Genomic DNA, 16,114 nt, shown 5'->3' on the forward strand with positions numbered 1-16,114 from the left:
TTAAACAATTATAATGCATTTTTCTATTGTTTTGTGTTTTGCATGTATATTTTTCAATATTAATTTTTAATACCTAGAATTATAAAAACAATTATTTGATATTTAATTGATGCTGATTATGCTGGTATTTCAACAATGCACACAAATTACGTACTAGGTAAATAGCAGGTTCCAAAGCTAACAATAATAATCTGTTATTGATTCACAGATATATTTTTCTGTTCTATTGCTTGCATTTGTTTTTCCAGCTGGAATTAAAGGGATGATTTTGAAACTCTTTTCTTAGTGTAGCCCTTGACCGCACCCAGTATTTGTGCATGTAGCCTTGGAGTCACATTGAAAAAGACAGCTTTGCTGCATGTTGGAATAAGAGGAATAAAAAGGAATAAAAAGCCCAATTTTAGCTGCTCAAAGAGGTAAAGAAAGAAAAAATCCAAAAATGTGAAAAAAAATCTTGCGGTTGAGGTTCCACTGTAAGTGTGAATAATTGCACCAAGTAACAAATGGCAAGAGAACCGAGCACTTCCAAGCTTTTTGCTTCCGCCAAAGCAACTGAAACCGCATTTATAGTCATTAAAAATGTTTTAATCCCTGAATTTTTGGTGCTTTTCTAGTTTGATTATGTCAACCAGTTATTGTGGACAATAGATCCAAGTCTATGGATTTCAGATGAGTTATTTTTTGTCAAATCTCATTTATTGATGTGAAGCCAATATATATTTATAGAAAATATGATATGAGAAAACACTAATACATATGCATGTGAAGTGTACTGTATAACACATACAGCTGAATATAAAGCATGCAATAACCATAAAATAATCTATTATAGGCGAGAGATGCACAGCCATAACAGTTGTCCCGCAGCTGTTCCTTTGAATTACTGTATTTTAGATGCTGGCGTCCCTTTTCTGATTGGAATATATCTGCACACGGGGATATGAGCCTGAAATAGGATCCAGACCTCTCCTAGGCGTGATTTGAATATGAAATGATTCAATTATTGATTTTGGTTATTTGGGTCTTGTGCCCTGAGGTTATATTGTAGCAGTGCAATCACCACGCTGACATTTAGCATCCGTGTTTACCTTGACTGTCTCCACTGATTGCTTCCAAATTGCTTGCCGTATGTCCTGCCGGAGCTCATTGTATCATCAGTTTGGTGCTATTTAGGAAAAAGTGATGGATGCAGCTCATCAAAAATGCAACAACTTGTGAGGAACGGTGCTTTTGCAAAAAAAAAAAAAAACATGCCCACACTATATTGGCTAGGATGATTGATTGATACAGAATATTATAGAATATTGATATTTAAAAATGATAAACAAACAAATAAATAGATTTCCACACACATTCTCTTAACATATGAATACAGGTTAAAGCTTTTGCCTTGTGAGTGATTGACATCAAAACTTTGCCCCAGTATTTGCTGACAAGCTGTGCTCTAAAGCTCAGCTTCAGCTCTGCAGGGACCATAAATGCCTCAATTTTGACCTGATTAATATTCCAGGTACACTTCGACATAACTGCTGCTGTGTCGCTTCAATCCCTGTATACTTTGAAGAAAATCGCTTCTTCGTTGTGTGGATAGACGTGAAAATCTAATATCTGACGAATGGGTTTGCTGACAAATATTCCCAATATCACCGCCGACATCTGTCATGAGACATTTTATGCACACGGTTGCGCTAAGCTGCAGGCCTGTCAAAGTGACTCCAAAAGCGGTAGTTTTAATGTCACTCCACTAAATAGAAATCTCTTTTTCTCGCACCCACTAGTGAATTTCTTACTTGTGACTCAAGTTGACAATATATGGAAAATGAGTGCACTGCCCCCATAGGCGTATTCCTTTGCGTTTCTGATGCCATTTTCTCAGTAGTTAGACAATCCAACGTTAAGTGGATGTTTCATACTCAAATGGCTATTCATGCATTTTTGAATTATGAAAAAGGCCTGGCCTGAAAAGGGCCTTTTTGAATAAATATTTTAACTACCTGATTAGCACATTTTTACCTCCTCTATAATGCAAGTTGCAAGATTTAACATCTAATTTTCCGATGTGATTTAGTTTCTTAAAGGATTCAGCGTAATATGCATTCAGATCTCAAAACATTGTTATTTTTTTCAAATCATCAGTGACTAAAAACAGTTTCATGAAAAGGAAGAACAAAAGATCTAGAGAGCTTGAGGACAGTGGACATTTTTAATCTTCTTTTTCAAAGCACCAGACACAGCTGATTGAATGACTGAAAACAGGCAGTAGAAAAAAAGGCAAAGTTTGAAAAGAGAATACGATTAAGATAACACAGCAATCTTATTTTGAATTTAGGTTGGTTTGAATCACCATGGTATTTAAAAGTACATATTTTGAAACCCGATATAAGTGTAACCTTCTAAATGCCAAAATTAATTTGGGTTTTGAAGTGTGATGAAAAAGTAATGAAGCTTTCAAGAAAAGAAAGTCAAGCTACGGTATATATTGAATGCCTGATTAGACAAATATGTTTTCAAGGACATGAAGAAGCCAGTAGGGTATGATATTGATGACGACAAAGAATAGCTCAACTGTTGGGGCGTCAACCACCTGCTCTCATCTCTGCAGGTGGCCATCCCGAAATGTGTTCAAGAGATCTCACCTCGCGGGGGAGTGAAAACAAAAAAAGAATGTTTATACCAAACATGTTTGGTTGCAAAGTTAGAGAAGAAACAAAAACAGCTATGCCATATTTAAAATTCAATAGGTAGGCTAAAATTCCTCAAAAAAGTTTCACAAGAGATAACGGCTTGCACTTGCAATATTTACCCACCTGCTAAAAAAATAAATCGAAAGCATTACAACCGCATCAATGAATTTAAGCAATTTCTTTAGTATATCTGCAACCAGTTAAAATCAAATTGTGATTTTTGTATTCTTAAGGCAATGCATAAAAACAATAAATCCAATGCTATGAGAATAAAATGACCAGGATAAATGAAAATATTCACAAGCATAATATAACAATTGATTTTAGCAAGACGGCTATCCTGCCAAGATAGCGGGTAACGACAACCTAGATACCAATCTGTATTCAATTTAGGGTGAGGTCAGCTGACATAGCTTGACTTGTTTTGCCATTACTTACACAAGCAGTTTTTACAAAGATGCTAACATCCTGCATTTTGAGATTTTATCAATGTCATGTTACATCCCCCATTAAAATTATTTCTGGGTTTGGTGCTTTGGTTTTTGGTGGCCCCTCAATCTTTGAAAACATTCTCCATGAAGAAAAAAAAGGCCACTCAAAGTGCAGGTTACTTTCTTTCATTCCTTCGCTCTGTTATACCTGACTGAACTCTTATTCCCCACTCTGCAGTCAGAACAATTTTACGGACAAAGGATGGGATTGTTGATTTGAATTGATTCACTATGGCTTCATATTTCTTGTCCAAAGACTAAAAAATGGCATCAGGTCTTTCAATAGCATGTTCGCAACATTGTTAATTAATGGTACACATTATTGGGCCGTAAGAATCTTCTTACTGGGCAGGAATTGTTTTAAATTTTAAAATTATTTCTTAAATTATGCATCCGCATCACATGTGCAAATACTACAGTAGAATATCTTCTTTTTTTCTCTCGATATCACTCTAGTTCTTTTTCATCAAATCATTTGAAACAGTTAACTGACTGGGTGACTGAGAGCTATTCAAACATTTATATGATTTGGATTGAATTAAGTTCCAATTTCGGGAATGTAGCGTTTTTTTCCTCCTTTGTTCAGGTGGGTAAACCCTTTTTTCTGTCTCGCTCAGATGAAATGAAAAATAAGCCAATGGGGATATTTTCCACCATTCATCGTCATTTCTTTTTTTTATCTACAATTCAGAGAAGGCAACTGATATATGTAGCATTGCTATCACAGTATTCCAATGTGGAGTAGAGGCAGGTCAGATTGAAAGGTGACAGTTTAAGATAGTGTGTGAAGTGAGTAATGTCCAATCATTAACCTAACAACCATCTCTAATTGGCAAGCATTCTTTTTTTTGTTGGTCTCTTGCTTCAATGGTATACAAAAGAAAAAATCAACAGGCCTGTCTAGCCACAAAATTGGAGAAAATATTTCATTGATTCATCTTTCGTTCCGCACATCCCCGTAAGAATTGGGGGGGTTGCTGAAGCCTATCCCAGCTGACTTTGGGCGAAAGGCAGACTACACCCTCGACTGGTCGCCAGTCAGCCATAGGGAACACAGAAACAGATGAGGATTCACAGTCACAATCCTTACACAACCAGTGCAACTTGAGCCTGTCCGCACCAAAATCAGGCGGGTGAACCACTACATGAGGCGTCTTGGCTGCACTTAATAAGAAAAAATAATTATAAAAGGAAAGGAAATAAGGGCACAGACAGACATGCTAAATGGGCACATGAGTTTTCAAAGACCTAGACGTCTCCTAAGGGTTTAAATCTAGGCCACACACGACATTTCCTGCCTGTTGGTCTGCATCCACTTCACAGTGCAGCATCACTGACTGCTGAGGTGGCTGTTCTCCTTACTGTACAGAGCAATACCCCCCCCCCCCCCCCCTCCCCACACACACACACACATCTACACTTGCACAAAGTTTTTGCCTCAGCGTGCCTGTGGCTTTAAGGCAGGGCTTTGATGGATACACTATGACAGGACTGGGGTTGGAGCTTGGCGACAGAAGAGGAGGGGGTAGCAAGCGTGTGACGGAGAATGCAGATAAAATAAAGAGAATGAAACAATGGCTGTGGCAGTGGAATCAACATCACTGCATCTAGAGTTGACATATATGATTTTCTCAGTGGCAGTTTTATGAAGGCGAACTATGTAGAGCATTTTTTTGGGTAGCTATTGTCGTGGAATATAGCTGAATTATTTTTTTTAACAAGGTAAACCATGTTACAACAAGCTAAAGTATTGTTTTCCCTTCTCTTTAGAAGGAAAATATTCCATTGAATACAACTTTGTGATATATTAGTCAGAACACATTTCAGAACACTTTAATGTTAAATTACAAAGATACCAGAAATCAATGAGCAATATACTGTCATACCTTTAATTAAAATACAATGCGTTTTAACTTTTTATGTATTTATTATTCCACAAATGCATAATGAGAATCTAGTAAAGGAGTGTAGTTACTGGGTCATTTTTTTATCTACTCTATACTTTGAGAAAACTATTATCATAGTAAAGAGTAAAATCATTGCTGTTGATTCATATTCTATAAATATAATTTTTTATTCGATAAATCATCATTTCAAACCTGTTTTATTTATTTGTCCGTGAATGTTGCAGGGGTACCAAATGATCTTAAGGAAGGTACCTTCTAAATATGTGTCAAATTATGATGGAGTACAGAATGGAATTTGGTTGATACAGATCCCTTTTGGCGCTCTCTCTCTCTCCTGCCACATCCCTTGTCCTCACCAGCCTCCATTCCTCTGTCACAGCTTTATCATACACTTCCATCTCAATTTTCCTTAGCCTATTTCCTTCTTGACCTCCATATCTCATTCATCTCTCTCTCCCCCGTCCTCATATTCTTTATCTCTGTCCCTTATTCTCTTTGCTCCCTTCTTCCATGTCCGCCTAGTCTCATGGGAGAAGGCGGGTGCGTGCAGTTGATGAGACGAGAGTGTTATAAAGTTCTCCTTGTATCAAAATGCGATGTGTCGCAAAGCAGGCAGTGAGGGATCTAAATGCTGGCGCATATAGATGAGGTCGTTGTTGGTGGATTTTCAGGGTGGTTTTGGCAGCATCAGATTTCTGGGAGCATGCTTGGAGCAGTTGGGGGCAGCCATGTGGAAACCGCTGTGGTCCGGTCAAAGCTGAAATTCTCCCAGATGCAATTTTCTGACAGGCACAGAATGTCTAACATAGAGGGGGAGGGGGGATTTAGGCTGGGCCAAATCTCATATCTTTAAACTATTCTGGTGGGAAAATGTATTCATATTTGTTTTTTTAAGGGGCAGGTCTTTAACCATGAATTGCAGTTCCTTCATAATAGCTAAGAGATTAACTATTGGAGAAAAAGAAGAGATTGGGTCACTGTTTACTTAAAAAGGTCTGAGTATGGAAAGCTGAATAAAGTTAGTATAAATGCTTACATTTCTCACATGATTGCCCTGATATTAAAGGTCAAATTTGAAGAAAAACACAGCAAGAATGATATGAACACAGTAAATAGCTTTCAAATGAATTCTCATCTCTTAGCATTAACATATTATAAATATTCAAATGTTTTATATCGATTACAAAGAGGTCAGCCCGTCAGCCTCCTGTGTCATAGTCAATTTTGTCAGATCAAAACTACATGGAGAGACAAATAAACACAGACAATTAAAACAAAAACAAAGGACATAGAATTCCAAAATGAATACTAAACTTCATTTGACTCGTCAGACGTTGCCTTAGAGAACTTTGAGATGACCACAGCATGTCAGATTGATGTAAGGGTGACCTATTGCTCCAAGGCTACACACTCCCACACTCTGCACTTCTTTGCAGGGAAGCCACACAAAAGATTTACAAGGCACACTGTGTTTCAAATTGCCAGCCAGGGAACTTGTCTTCAGGGCACAATGACAATTGTGTGCATTCCTACAGTGAAGTACACGCCTCACCCATCCAATTGGTGTGTGTTGTGTAAATCTTGAATGTAGCCATGTATGAGGTCAATCTCCCATACAGTGAATTATTTTCAAATGCAGTGGTTGAATTCTGATTTGTTCCGATAACGGAATAGGGATTAAAATGATATTATGGAAATGGCAACAACTTGCTACGCTTGTAGAACATTTTTGCACTGCATATGCATTTTTATAAACAACAAACCATTCCAATTTGGACCGACACACATCCAGCAACCAACAAATCCAGCAACCAACAACAACAACAAAAACAGTACATTCACATCATCATGTTTTACTAGTTACTTGGGGGAAATGATTTCTTATGCCAGATAAGCATGCCACAAACTCTTGCTACATATATGCAGCAGAGACGTCAGGTCAAAAGTGCGTACCCAACTACAAATGTTGTCACGATAAATATACATCATACAGGGAAATCAATTTTATTCATTACGCTCTGTAGTACTGTATTCTCTTTTTGTAGCATAATCACGATGCACAATAACCATGCTCTGGGGAACAAATGCAGTCTGTTTGATACGAGAAGAGTTTTCCCACTGGCACTTTCACCCTCCTTTCAACTCAATATTGAACCAGAAAAATAACTCACTGAATATCTGAAAAATGCCTTTGCACTGTATTTACTCAAAATACTTTATGGGAATCTGCTTTGCATGTGTCATAATGTTTCCAGTGGAGTGTTCATTTTATATACTAAAGTAGTCTGTGGAAAAATCCAGTGAGAGTGTATGGCAATATAATTTGTCCTATTAGGCAACTTCCTTTTTTTAATCCAAACAACAAAATCAAAGTAGGAGAAAAAAAATCAGAATAGCATCACAAAGAACCATAATGAAAATCAAATCAAAATGAGTAGTTTCCACCTTAATTAACTTATCGGATTGCTCAATACCAAATCTTGATTTTTGTCAAGATAGAGAGTTTCCAACCCTGCGAGCAGAAAATAAAGAAAAACTTAATTAATTGCCATTTTAATTTCATTTGAGGACATTTTTCCTGAAAACAGTCAACAGATGCAATGGAAATTCGGTTGCATGTTGGAGCTATCACGTCAAGACGTACAATCCATTGGCTCATGACAGTGAGGGCTTTCTCTGTGTGAGCCTCCAGTCACTCTCTTGGGCCCCTCGCTGTTAATCATTATTTTTGCCTTCATCAGTTGAGGCCAATTACAATGGAAGGAGAGGAGGTCTTTATTCAAAACCACTCAGGGTGGTTCAAATGTGTGCATGGTGTACAGTATGCATGGATGCATGCTTGTTTGCAAGTGCTTGTCTCCCTCATTACAGGCAAGGCAAAAAAAAACCACCCCTCCTGAATTGTGTTTATAGTTACCTGTGTGAGTGTGTGAGTCACTCTATTCAAATTTCTGCCTGTCTACCAGTCTGGTGCTGATGATAATGTGCTTCACTGCCCTCTCACTCTGTGTCACCCACACAACCTCATTACGCACACACAGGAAAGGTCCGTGGTGGTTTAACCCTCCCTTGCAAGCCAACTGGAGGTAATTTAGCATAGCTTGGCAGACACATGCCATTTTACTGAACACAGCACACATTCCCCTGAGCTTTGCTCCGCTCAGACTTTTCACTCCGTTCAGACTTTTCACTCCAATGGAGCACAAAAGAGCGAGTGTCTCAACAATGACAGGAAGTGGAGAAAGAGCGATAAAAGAGATACTTGATGTCAAGCGCCCCCTTCAGAGCTACAAGGCATTACCATGTTTAACAATGTTATGGAAATGAATTATTATTACGTGGGGGAAAAAAGAAAATCAAAGAGCCTCAGCAATGCGGCGCTACTTGCCATAGCTGATGCTGTGTTGCTTCACTTTACGCAAAATAACACTGCCTCTACTGGATGTAGGCAGCAAGTGAACTGTACTACTACTATTACTACTACTAGTATTTATCAATTCCACTCAACTAAAAAATAGCATAATCAAGATAATGGAAAATTTCTGTTGTTATTTTAATAATGTCATACTATTATAATCTGTCAGGCCTTTTAACATTTTAAGCAATTTGTGATTTACAAAATATGTTTCGTTTCCTGTCACCTATTATGTCTGAATTGTACTGTTTGTTCTAATTTCCAAACTTGCATGGATAATTAACATGAAATAATGGGTGTGAGATTACCCCAGACCAATATTTAGGGTCAGTTCCAAACACAGCATGATACGTTTGGAAAAATCTGACTCAGGAGGGAACCTGAATATCTCAGGGGCGAGGTCGGGTATCTGGTCTCGTGATGATAAGCATGTATGTAAATGTGTATTTCAAATGGGGTTTACAGGGGTGTGCGCGTGTTTGTATGTGACATCTGTTGACAAGGTAGCCTAGCCGGGTCAGGACTCATTAGTGGAAGAAAGAATCCCCGAATGAGGAGCACTGCGACAGAGGGACTCTCGTGCGCAGCCACACACGTACACGCATGCACGCGCTCCTAAGGCTACACCATCTTGCTGCACTGAATCTGCACAACACCAATTAGTTTATAGTTGGTTGCAATCTATTCTGTCAGTGCTGTGGCCTTGGCAACAAGTTTATAATTCAGGGTCAGAATGTCAAATACATAAATACTAATTCTCAAAGGCATGCAATATACTGAGGCTTGCATTATACATTATAGATTCAGACACAATGTTTTTGTCATTTGGACTTGCTTTCCAAGATCTTTTAAACAGATGTGTGGAAGAAAGGCAGAAATACAGCAGGGTTGCAAAGCTGGACATAATTTAAGGTGTCAGGCGAGGTTTTTAAATTCCAAAAAGATTTTTCTCAAACAGATGTAATGTAAAGAGACTACAATAACTCCAGGCATCATTAAGAAAACAAAACAAAACAAAACCTTTATTAATGCAAAAGAGATTGTCTTAGGCATTTTTAACTTTCTTAACTGAGTAAAGTTGACTGTAGTACATTACAAATAATATGATTATTATGATTTTATTGAACTGTACAATCTGTTTTTAGAGCCTGATGAATGCTTTATTTTATATATGTGGAGGTGTTTCATTTTGGCAATTTTATATCGTGAAACATGCCAGGAGAAAAAAAGTTTGAATCACAGATGTTTTTTTCATCTGGAATTTCAGGTTTTAAATTCAAACAGATAACCAAATGGTTCATGATTAAAGATAAAGTACTAACATTTAATGTACGTGCCAGTTAGTATTTTATCAATCTAACGCAAAGTGGCTTCAGATGTGGAAAAACATGATTGCCAAACCCAACATGCATGACAAACCGAGGGTGTAAATGCATCACATATGTTCTGCTGATTAGCACAATTACAGCCTGTTTACCTCATCACATGTTAACCGATCAACCCATGAGATGGACAATTGATAAAATCAAAGGAATCCTTCGAGCCATGTAATATCCAATGTTGACAATGCAGCTGTTGCATAATTAGCCCGGCATATGTAAGAATGTGACTCTTGCGAATTATGAACTTGAATTATTTCAAATCAAATTTGCTTGAGGCTGTCACACAACTGTTCCTGCACTCAAAGTCAGGTGTGAGCTTGGTGGAAATAATAGGGTTAATTAACTCATGGGGAAGATGGTGGCATAAGGGGTGATAGAATAGCTTTTGAATTATGGAACAGTGGAATGCTGTGACTGGTGGCGTCCGGCCATATGTCAGTGTATACCGCCTGTGTCTAACCGAGGGACAGCTGGTCAGATTGCTCATGTTCAAGCCAGTTAGAGGGCAATCAATCAAAATGGGGCAGCTTGTTGAGTTGTTTAAACAGGTATAGAACACAGTGCTTGTCTATTGTTGTCGCCATTAGGGATTTGTCAGGTACTGAAGATATGAAATGAGCTCACAATGGAAACATCACCTTGAATGCGTGATAGAGCAGCTAAGCTCATGGGCAAGATGATTTAACATAAAACCTCTTTTAATGGAATGAGAGTGGTTATTTGAAATTATATGTCAGATTCTAAAGCTACATCTTCTTTCTACTGACATGTTTCAAGGATTCAAAAAAAATATTGCTATAATGCTTTCCTCCCCTTTAGCAACTGGCAAGCCTTTAAGAAGGTGTAGAATGGACATTTATAGATTTGCATCAATATTTAAGAGACTCTATTTTAAGCACAGGCGTTCAGTGAATACTAATGTCTTCTTGCTATGTACTGTACATTTGTTTTCAATTTGAAGCACAAGTCCATAAAAAATGTTAATTGTTGTTGTCAGGCAAATATTTTTTTTCATTGTTCTAAGACCAATTACTCATAGATTTATATGAAATATATATTTGTACAAATTAACTACTGATGCCTTGTAAAGCAAAGATCGTTTTTCTGTTTGCTCCCCCGAAATGTCAAAAGTTGACACTATTACCACACCCTATGTTGTCTTTAGAGAATATGTAAAGTCTGGCCAATGATTTACATGGACATACAGTAAACTGCAACATCTCCCATTTTCATGCAGATTCAGGTGCAAATTTTGTAACATGATCCTAGTAAAGTTCCAATTTATGGATTTTATTTGAATGTCTTATAAAGCACTCTCATTTTTAAAAAGCCACATGACAACACTGCTTGCGGACATGTGCCTAGAGTTAGTGTTTTCAGTGAACCACAATCTCAAGTGTGCACATGTCTCTGTACTGTCTCTAGCACGAACCCCTTTGCCTTTGTGGATACTCAGAGGACGCATTATGCCTACGTATCATGTCTCTTGTGCTTACAGAAGGTCAAGGTGTCAGCTTGGCAGTTTAAATATATGAAATAGAAACCTGTTATTCACATAATAGTTGCAGCAGAAGCAATGCGGCTTTTTGCCTACACAGCATGACATGATGGAGATACTCGGTGTCTCAGAGTCGCTGTTGGGCCCCAATCTGTATGGTCACCCTGATCAATAGTCTCTGTTACACATGATAAATTTCCCATGGCTCCAACTCACAGCTTTACTCCATCTGTCCCAACCACCCGCGCTCCTCTCAACTCCACACAGAGCTGTGAGCCATCAGAGCTGCTGTTATGTTAAAATTCTCCCACAAATGGTAATATTTTAATTGGAAATAACCTGAAAATCACCCACTGGAATGAAAGACCAATAAATTTGAAGAAAAATGTTGAATTGATGGTTCACTGGGTTTGATGCAAAAAATCCAAGGTCATTTTAATCACTTTAGGAAAAATGCAGAATAAATAACGCTTTCCAATGCATACCTGTCTTAAAATAAATCTCAATCACCATCCTTTCATTTATTGTTGACCGTCATTACACTGTGGAATTCGCAGTTGGAAACAAGCATGAAAGCTGACGTAGGACACAATTTGAAATGTGTGCTAACAAAGATGTAGCCACAATAATTTTCAATATGAAACAACATGTTACTTGTGAAAATATTGATCAGTTTCTTCTATGAATATTGGAACTGCAAGTCCTCAGACTGCCAGATTTGAAAACAAGGTTCCGTATACTGTTAAACCGTGTCATACTAGTCATTCATTTTGATGAATTTTTAATGGGTTCACGCTTTTAAACACCTGCTATCTGCATAATGATTTGAGCCAACATATTGTGAACTATTATTAATAGTATAAAGCAGCTAACTGTGAGGATAAGTGGATATACAATAAGTGGCGGGGTCTTTTTAGTGTTTGTATATTTGTTCAGTTCAGTGCAGAAAGGAAAAAGGTTTTTTTTGTATTTATTTGTACTAATGCATTATTGAGAGCCATTTACCAATAAAAAACATTCTGCAGCTGAGAAGAGAATTAGCAAATAAAAAAAATCACCACAAGATTGTATTCTATATTATTTTTTGCCTTTTTTTTGTTATTTTACCAACATTGTATTCAACTGCTAACAAAAATACCTCAAATGGCGTTTAACAACTTTGTTTTTTCCCCCTGTTAGGCTTTTGTGCTATTGAGTATTAAGAAGCAGGAACTACATCCTCCTCTTCTTTCGGGCCAACCAAACGTCATGTGGACCAGATGCCTCCTCTTCCTCTCAACCTTGTTTACTCCCATTGCAATCGGTAAGAAAACACAGGGTTTTCACTTTTCTATCATTAGTATACTTTTAAAATTTTAGTTTTATTGGTTTACTACAGAAGGTCACCATTATCATGTTAGTAGTCATGATTTTTATATCAATCAAAATAATCTTGATTATAGATTTTTCCTAACATCCTACTCCGATTCCCCAATTGTTTATCTTAAATTTTTTCCGTTATTGCAACACTTTGAAGTCTGCTAGAGGGAGCTCAGGCTCCAGCCCTCTCGTAATGGCTTCTGTCAATCACCCCATTGTGAGGAAAAGATGCTATGGATGGGCTCACAAACATGTGCAAGTGCCTTGGTTGTCACATTAACATGCACAATGGCAGTAAAGATGTGCAAATTCATGAAATTGTGAAATGTAGGGTAGATCCAGGTCCACCCTTTAAAATAAATCAGATTGCTACGTTAGCACACAGCGTTTTAAGATTTAACAACACACCATATCTGTTTCAGTCAAAGGTATTTGCATCAAAGTGTAAAGAATACGTTGACATATGCAAATGATGCTGTTGGTACTTAGGGGGGGATTAGTTGAAACAAAGACTATTTAGCTTGAGGACACAGAATTGTGCAAAACAGCTCCTTCACAGAGCCGTGCCTTGCCATTAGTTCAGGGCCAAGAGATGCATTTATTATGGAGAACATTCTTCTTGATGTAACCTATGCAGATCACTGCAGTGTTCTTATAGATTCTACTGGAGCCTGACTTCTTCAATTTTACTACATAAAAGCATCACACGCTAACTGTAGTAACTGGTGGTCTCCCATATACACCCTACTACACCATTATTATCAATCAACGCTACTCTTTTTTAGGGTGATTGGGAAACACATCCTACTGCAGTTGACACCCCCATTCATACATTGAATTTCTATGATGCTGTATGTACAATTTCACTATTTGGAAATTAGGGATTACTGAATGTTTTTTATCGCATTTACAGTGTATCTCTACTTACACTATATGCTGTTTTGCATTTTTTAGACTGTAGACTAAGATTTGCTCCAGTGAAAGCTCTGATGATATATTAAATTAATCAAATACGAGCTTTGTGTGCATTTTTGGGCCAAAACCAAAGACTTTTAGGTTTTTTTATGCTAAAGAAGCATGACAATGGAAAATACATCAATAGGGTAACTATGGAACTGATTTAAAATAAATTGTAACGTGCTCAATCGGTGACTTCTGTGAACTCCAAATGTCAGTATGGATGTTTTTAGAGGCCAGATGGTTTATGTGACTTAACTAGTTTTTTGACAATGTAAGGTAAAGCTGCTGCACTGTTCCTGCTTCAACCAAGGCAACATTTCAGTCACTTGGGGGCTATGAAGAGAAAAGTCTTGCCTCTATAAAAGCACATGTAGGGATTGTGGGGATGTTTTTTCTACAATGTGGCAAATCTCAGGTCCAACATATTCTTTTATAACTTTTATAGCTGTACAGATTGAAGCACACATAAATTGTCTGGTCCATGACACAGGAACACACACGCTCTTGATATATAGTTCACATCACTGCTGTTTTTTTGACTTATCAACAATAAAATGAAACTAGAACCACTAAATGCAATTCCATCAAAAGACTGAATGAGAATTCCACAATACTGCCTCCGAAGTACAATGACAAAGAATGAAAATAATTTAATACTTAACATATCAAAGCCAACCTTGGATAGAATGTACGTGTGTCACCTTGTCTTTGAGAAGAGTATAATAGGAGCAGAGAAATTACATGCGATTTTCATTTATCCCATGTTATTCGACTAGTGCATAGTAAAGCATCCTTTCTTGTTGTTGTGAGCTTTATTTACATTCACATTGTCTGGCCTATGTTACGTTTTAAGAAAAGCATTTGAAACAATTGCCAAGATCTCAACACATTATTTAACACTAAATAGGTCAGTAATTTAACTGGTTTATCTTGGGAAGGTTATTTGCAGATTAAATTGTGGAAGAAGACATTTATTTATTTTACATGATTTTAAATCAGATTAATGTGGTTTGCAAGACTGTGCGAATTGAAAATGCCCGTAAGGTTCTTATTCAAACAGATTTTGTGTTTGCTCTGCAAACATCGAAATTCTCATTCATATCTGTATAACTGGATGTAACCTGAATATTTCATGTTTAAATGTAAACTGTCGTGCTGTTTAGTCGGTGAGTATATTTTATTGGTGGACAAATGTATATATTTTCGACTTTACATGGCCATTGTTGAAACCGATGTGTAAATGTATATATGTCGAATTTTATAATAAAGCACGATATGTCATTAGCATAATCTGCCACCGATTTGGAATCCGTAAATTTAAATTGTAGTTCGACTAGCATAAGCATTGCAATCACATTGAAAAAATCATAGGTGACTTAATTTCACTTGGATATAAAACTCGTTGATGTTATAATTTGACACAGTCACCTTTAAAACAACAATGAAATTTCAGATAAAATGTGGTCATTTAAGTTGAACTGGTTCCCAGCACTCCCTCTCCCTACCCCTCAGCCAAGTACATTTGGCACTGAGAACATCAATGTGATTGCTTGACTCTCTCGGCGGTCGGACACTAACACCCACTTTATCCTTCAAAATATCTTTTGTAGTGTTTGCATCTGTTGTTCAAACACTAACAACAGCCAAAACACATTGGCAGTTCAAGCAGGGGAATCACCTTATAAGTCTATCTCCTCCTCTCCCTCACCTTCGCCTTCTCCTTTCCATCTCTTCGCCTCATCTGCCACTCTCTTGTTCTTGGCCCAAATGTAAAAATCGATATCCTTTTGTTTCCGTCCCTCGAGGTGGTGAGAGCGTCCAAATAAGATTGGCTGCGTCGTCTGTAGCTGCCAAGTTTGTGTCACCACTTACACCAGCACAGACATATTAACATGCACTCACACCTTGGTGCATGTGTGCTTGGACACATGGCTAAATTTTAGCAAGGAAATGATCTGTCCAACAGACACAAATATGCAATATAACTGAGTCTTTGAGAGGCGTGTTAAACACCGAGTAGTTTTATAGGTGACGCTGCTAATAAAAACAAGATTAGACAGGACAGCGTGTCTAATAGCATTTACTGCATTAAGATTAATTGCAAGACCTCTTATTTGAATTATGGGTTGAAGGTGTTTCTGTTTATGTCATAATGCAGCCTTCATGCCCTATGGATATCCTGCAAGGCAACCTCGTTAGAAATCCAAGCCAAAGCGAGTCTAGACATCAGGATTACAATACGATGTATTGATCTTGTCACGCTTCAATTAACCCCTGTCTTCAAAACGGACATTCAGGCTCGCTAAGACATGATAAAGCTATTCAAGGAAACAGACATTAAGGCAGTAATGACCCACTAGCCCAATATACTGCTCTCACACAAACACAAAGCTTCTGCTAATACTACAAAACAAATCT

The 16,114-nt window shown here is 37.5% G+C and overlaps 2 protein-coding genes across 17 annotated transcripts in view; one reads left to right on the plus strand and one right to left on the minus strand.

The window, feature by feature from the left end:
* Window positions 1-16,114, minus strand: part of LOC144077995 (multiple PDZ domain protein) — a 126,166-nt gene that overhangs the window by 58,625 nt on the left and 51,427 nt on the right. The window lies entirely within an intron of this gene.
* adgrl3.1 (adhesion G protein-coupled receptor L3.1) overlaps window positions 1-16,114 on the plus strand; it is a 110,923-nt gene that overhangs the window by 21,159 nt on the left and 73,650 nt on the right. For all 11 annotated transcript variants that reach the window (XM_077606152.1, XM_077606156.1, XM_077606157.1 and 8 more), the window contains one exon: window positions 12,557-12,680. In XM_077606152.1, coding sequence (XP_077462278.1) covers window positions 12,626-12,680 — 55 coding nt within the window. In that variant the 5' untranslated portion in view covers window positions 12,557-12,625. The remainder of the gene's footprint in view (window positions 1-12,556; window positions 12,681-16,114) is intronic.

Source organism: Stigmatopora argus, chromosome 7, assembly GCF_051989625.1.
Source record: "Stigmatopora argus isolate UIUO_Sarg chromosome 7, RoL_Sarg_1.0, whole genome shotgun sequence".
Taxonomy (NCBI): Eukaryota; Metazoa; Chordata; class Actinopteri; order Syngnathiformes; family Syngnathidae; genus Stigmatopora; species Stigmatopora argus.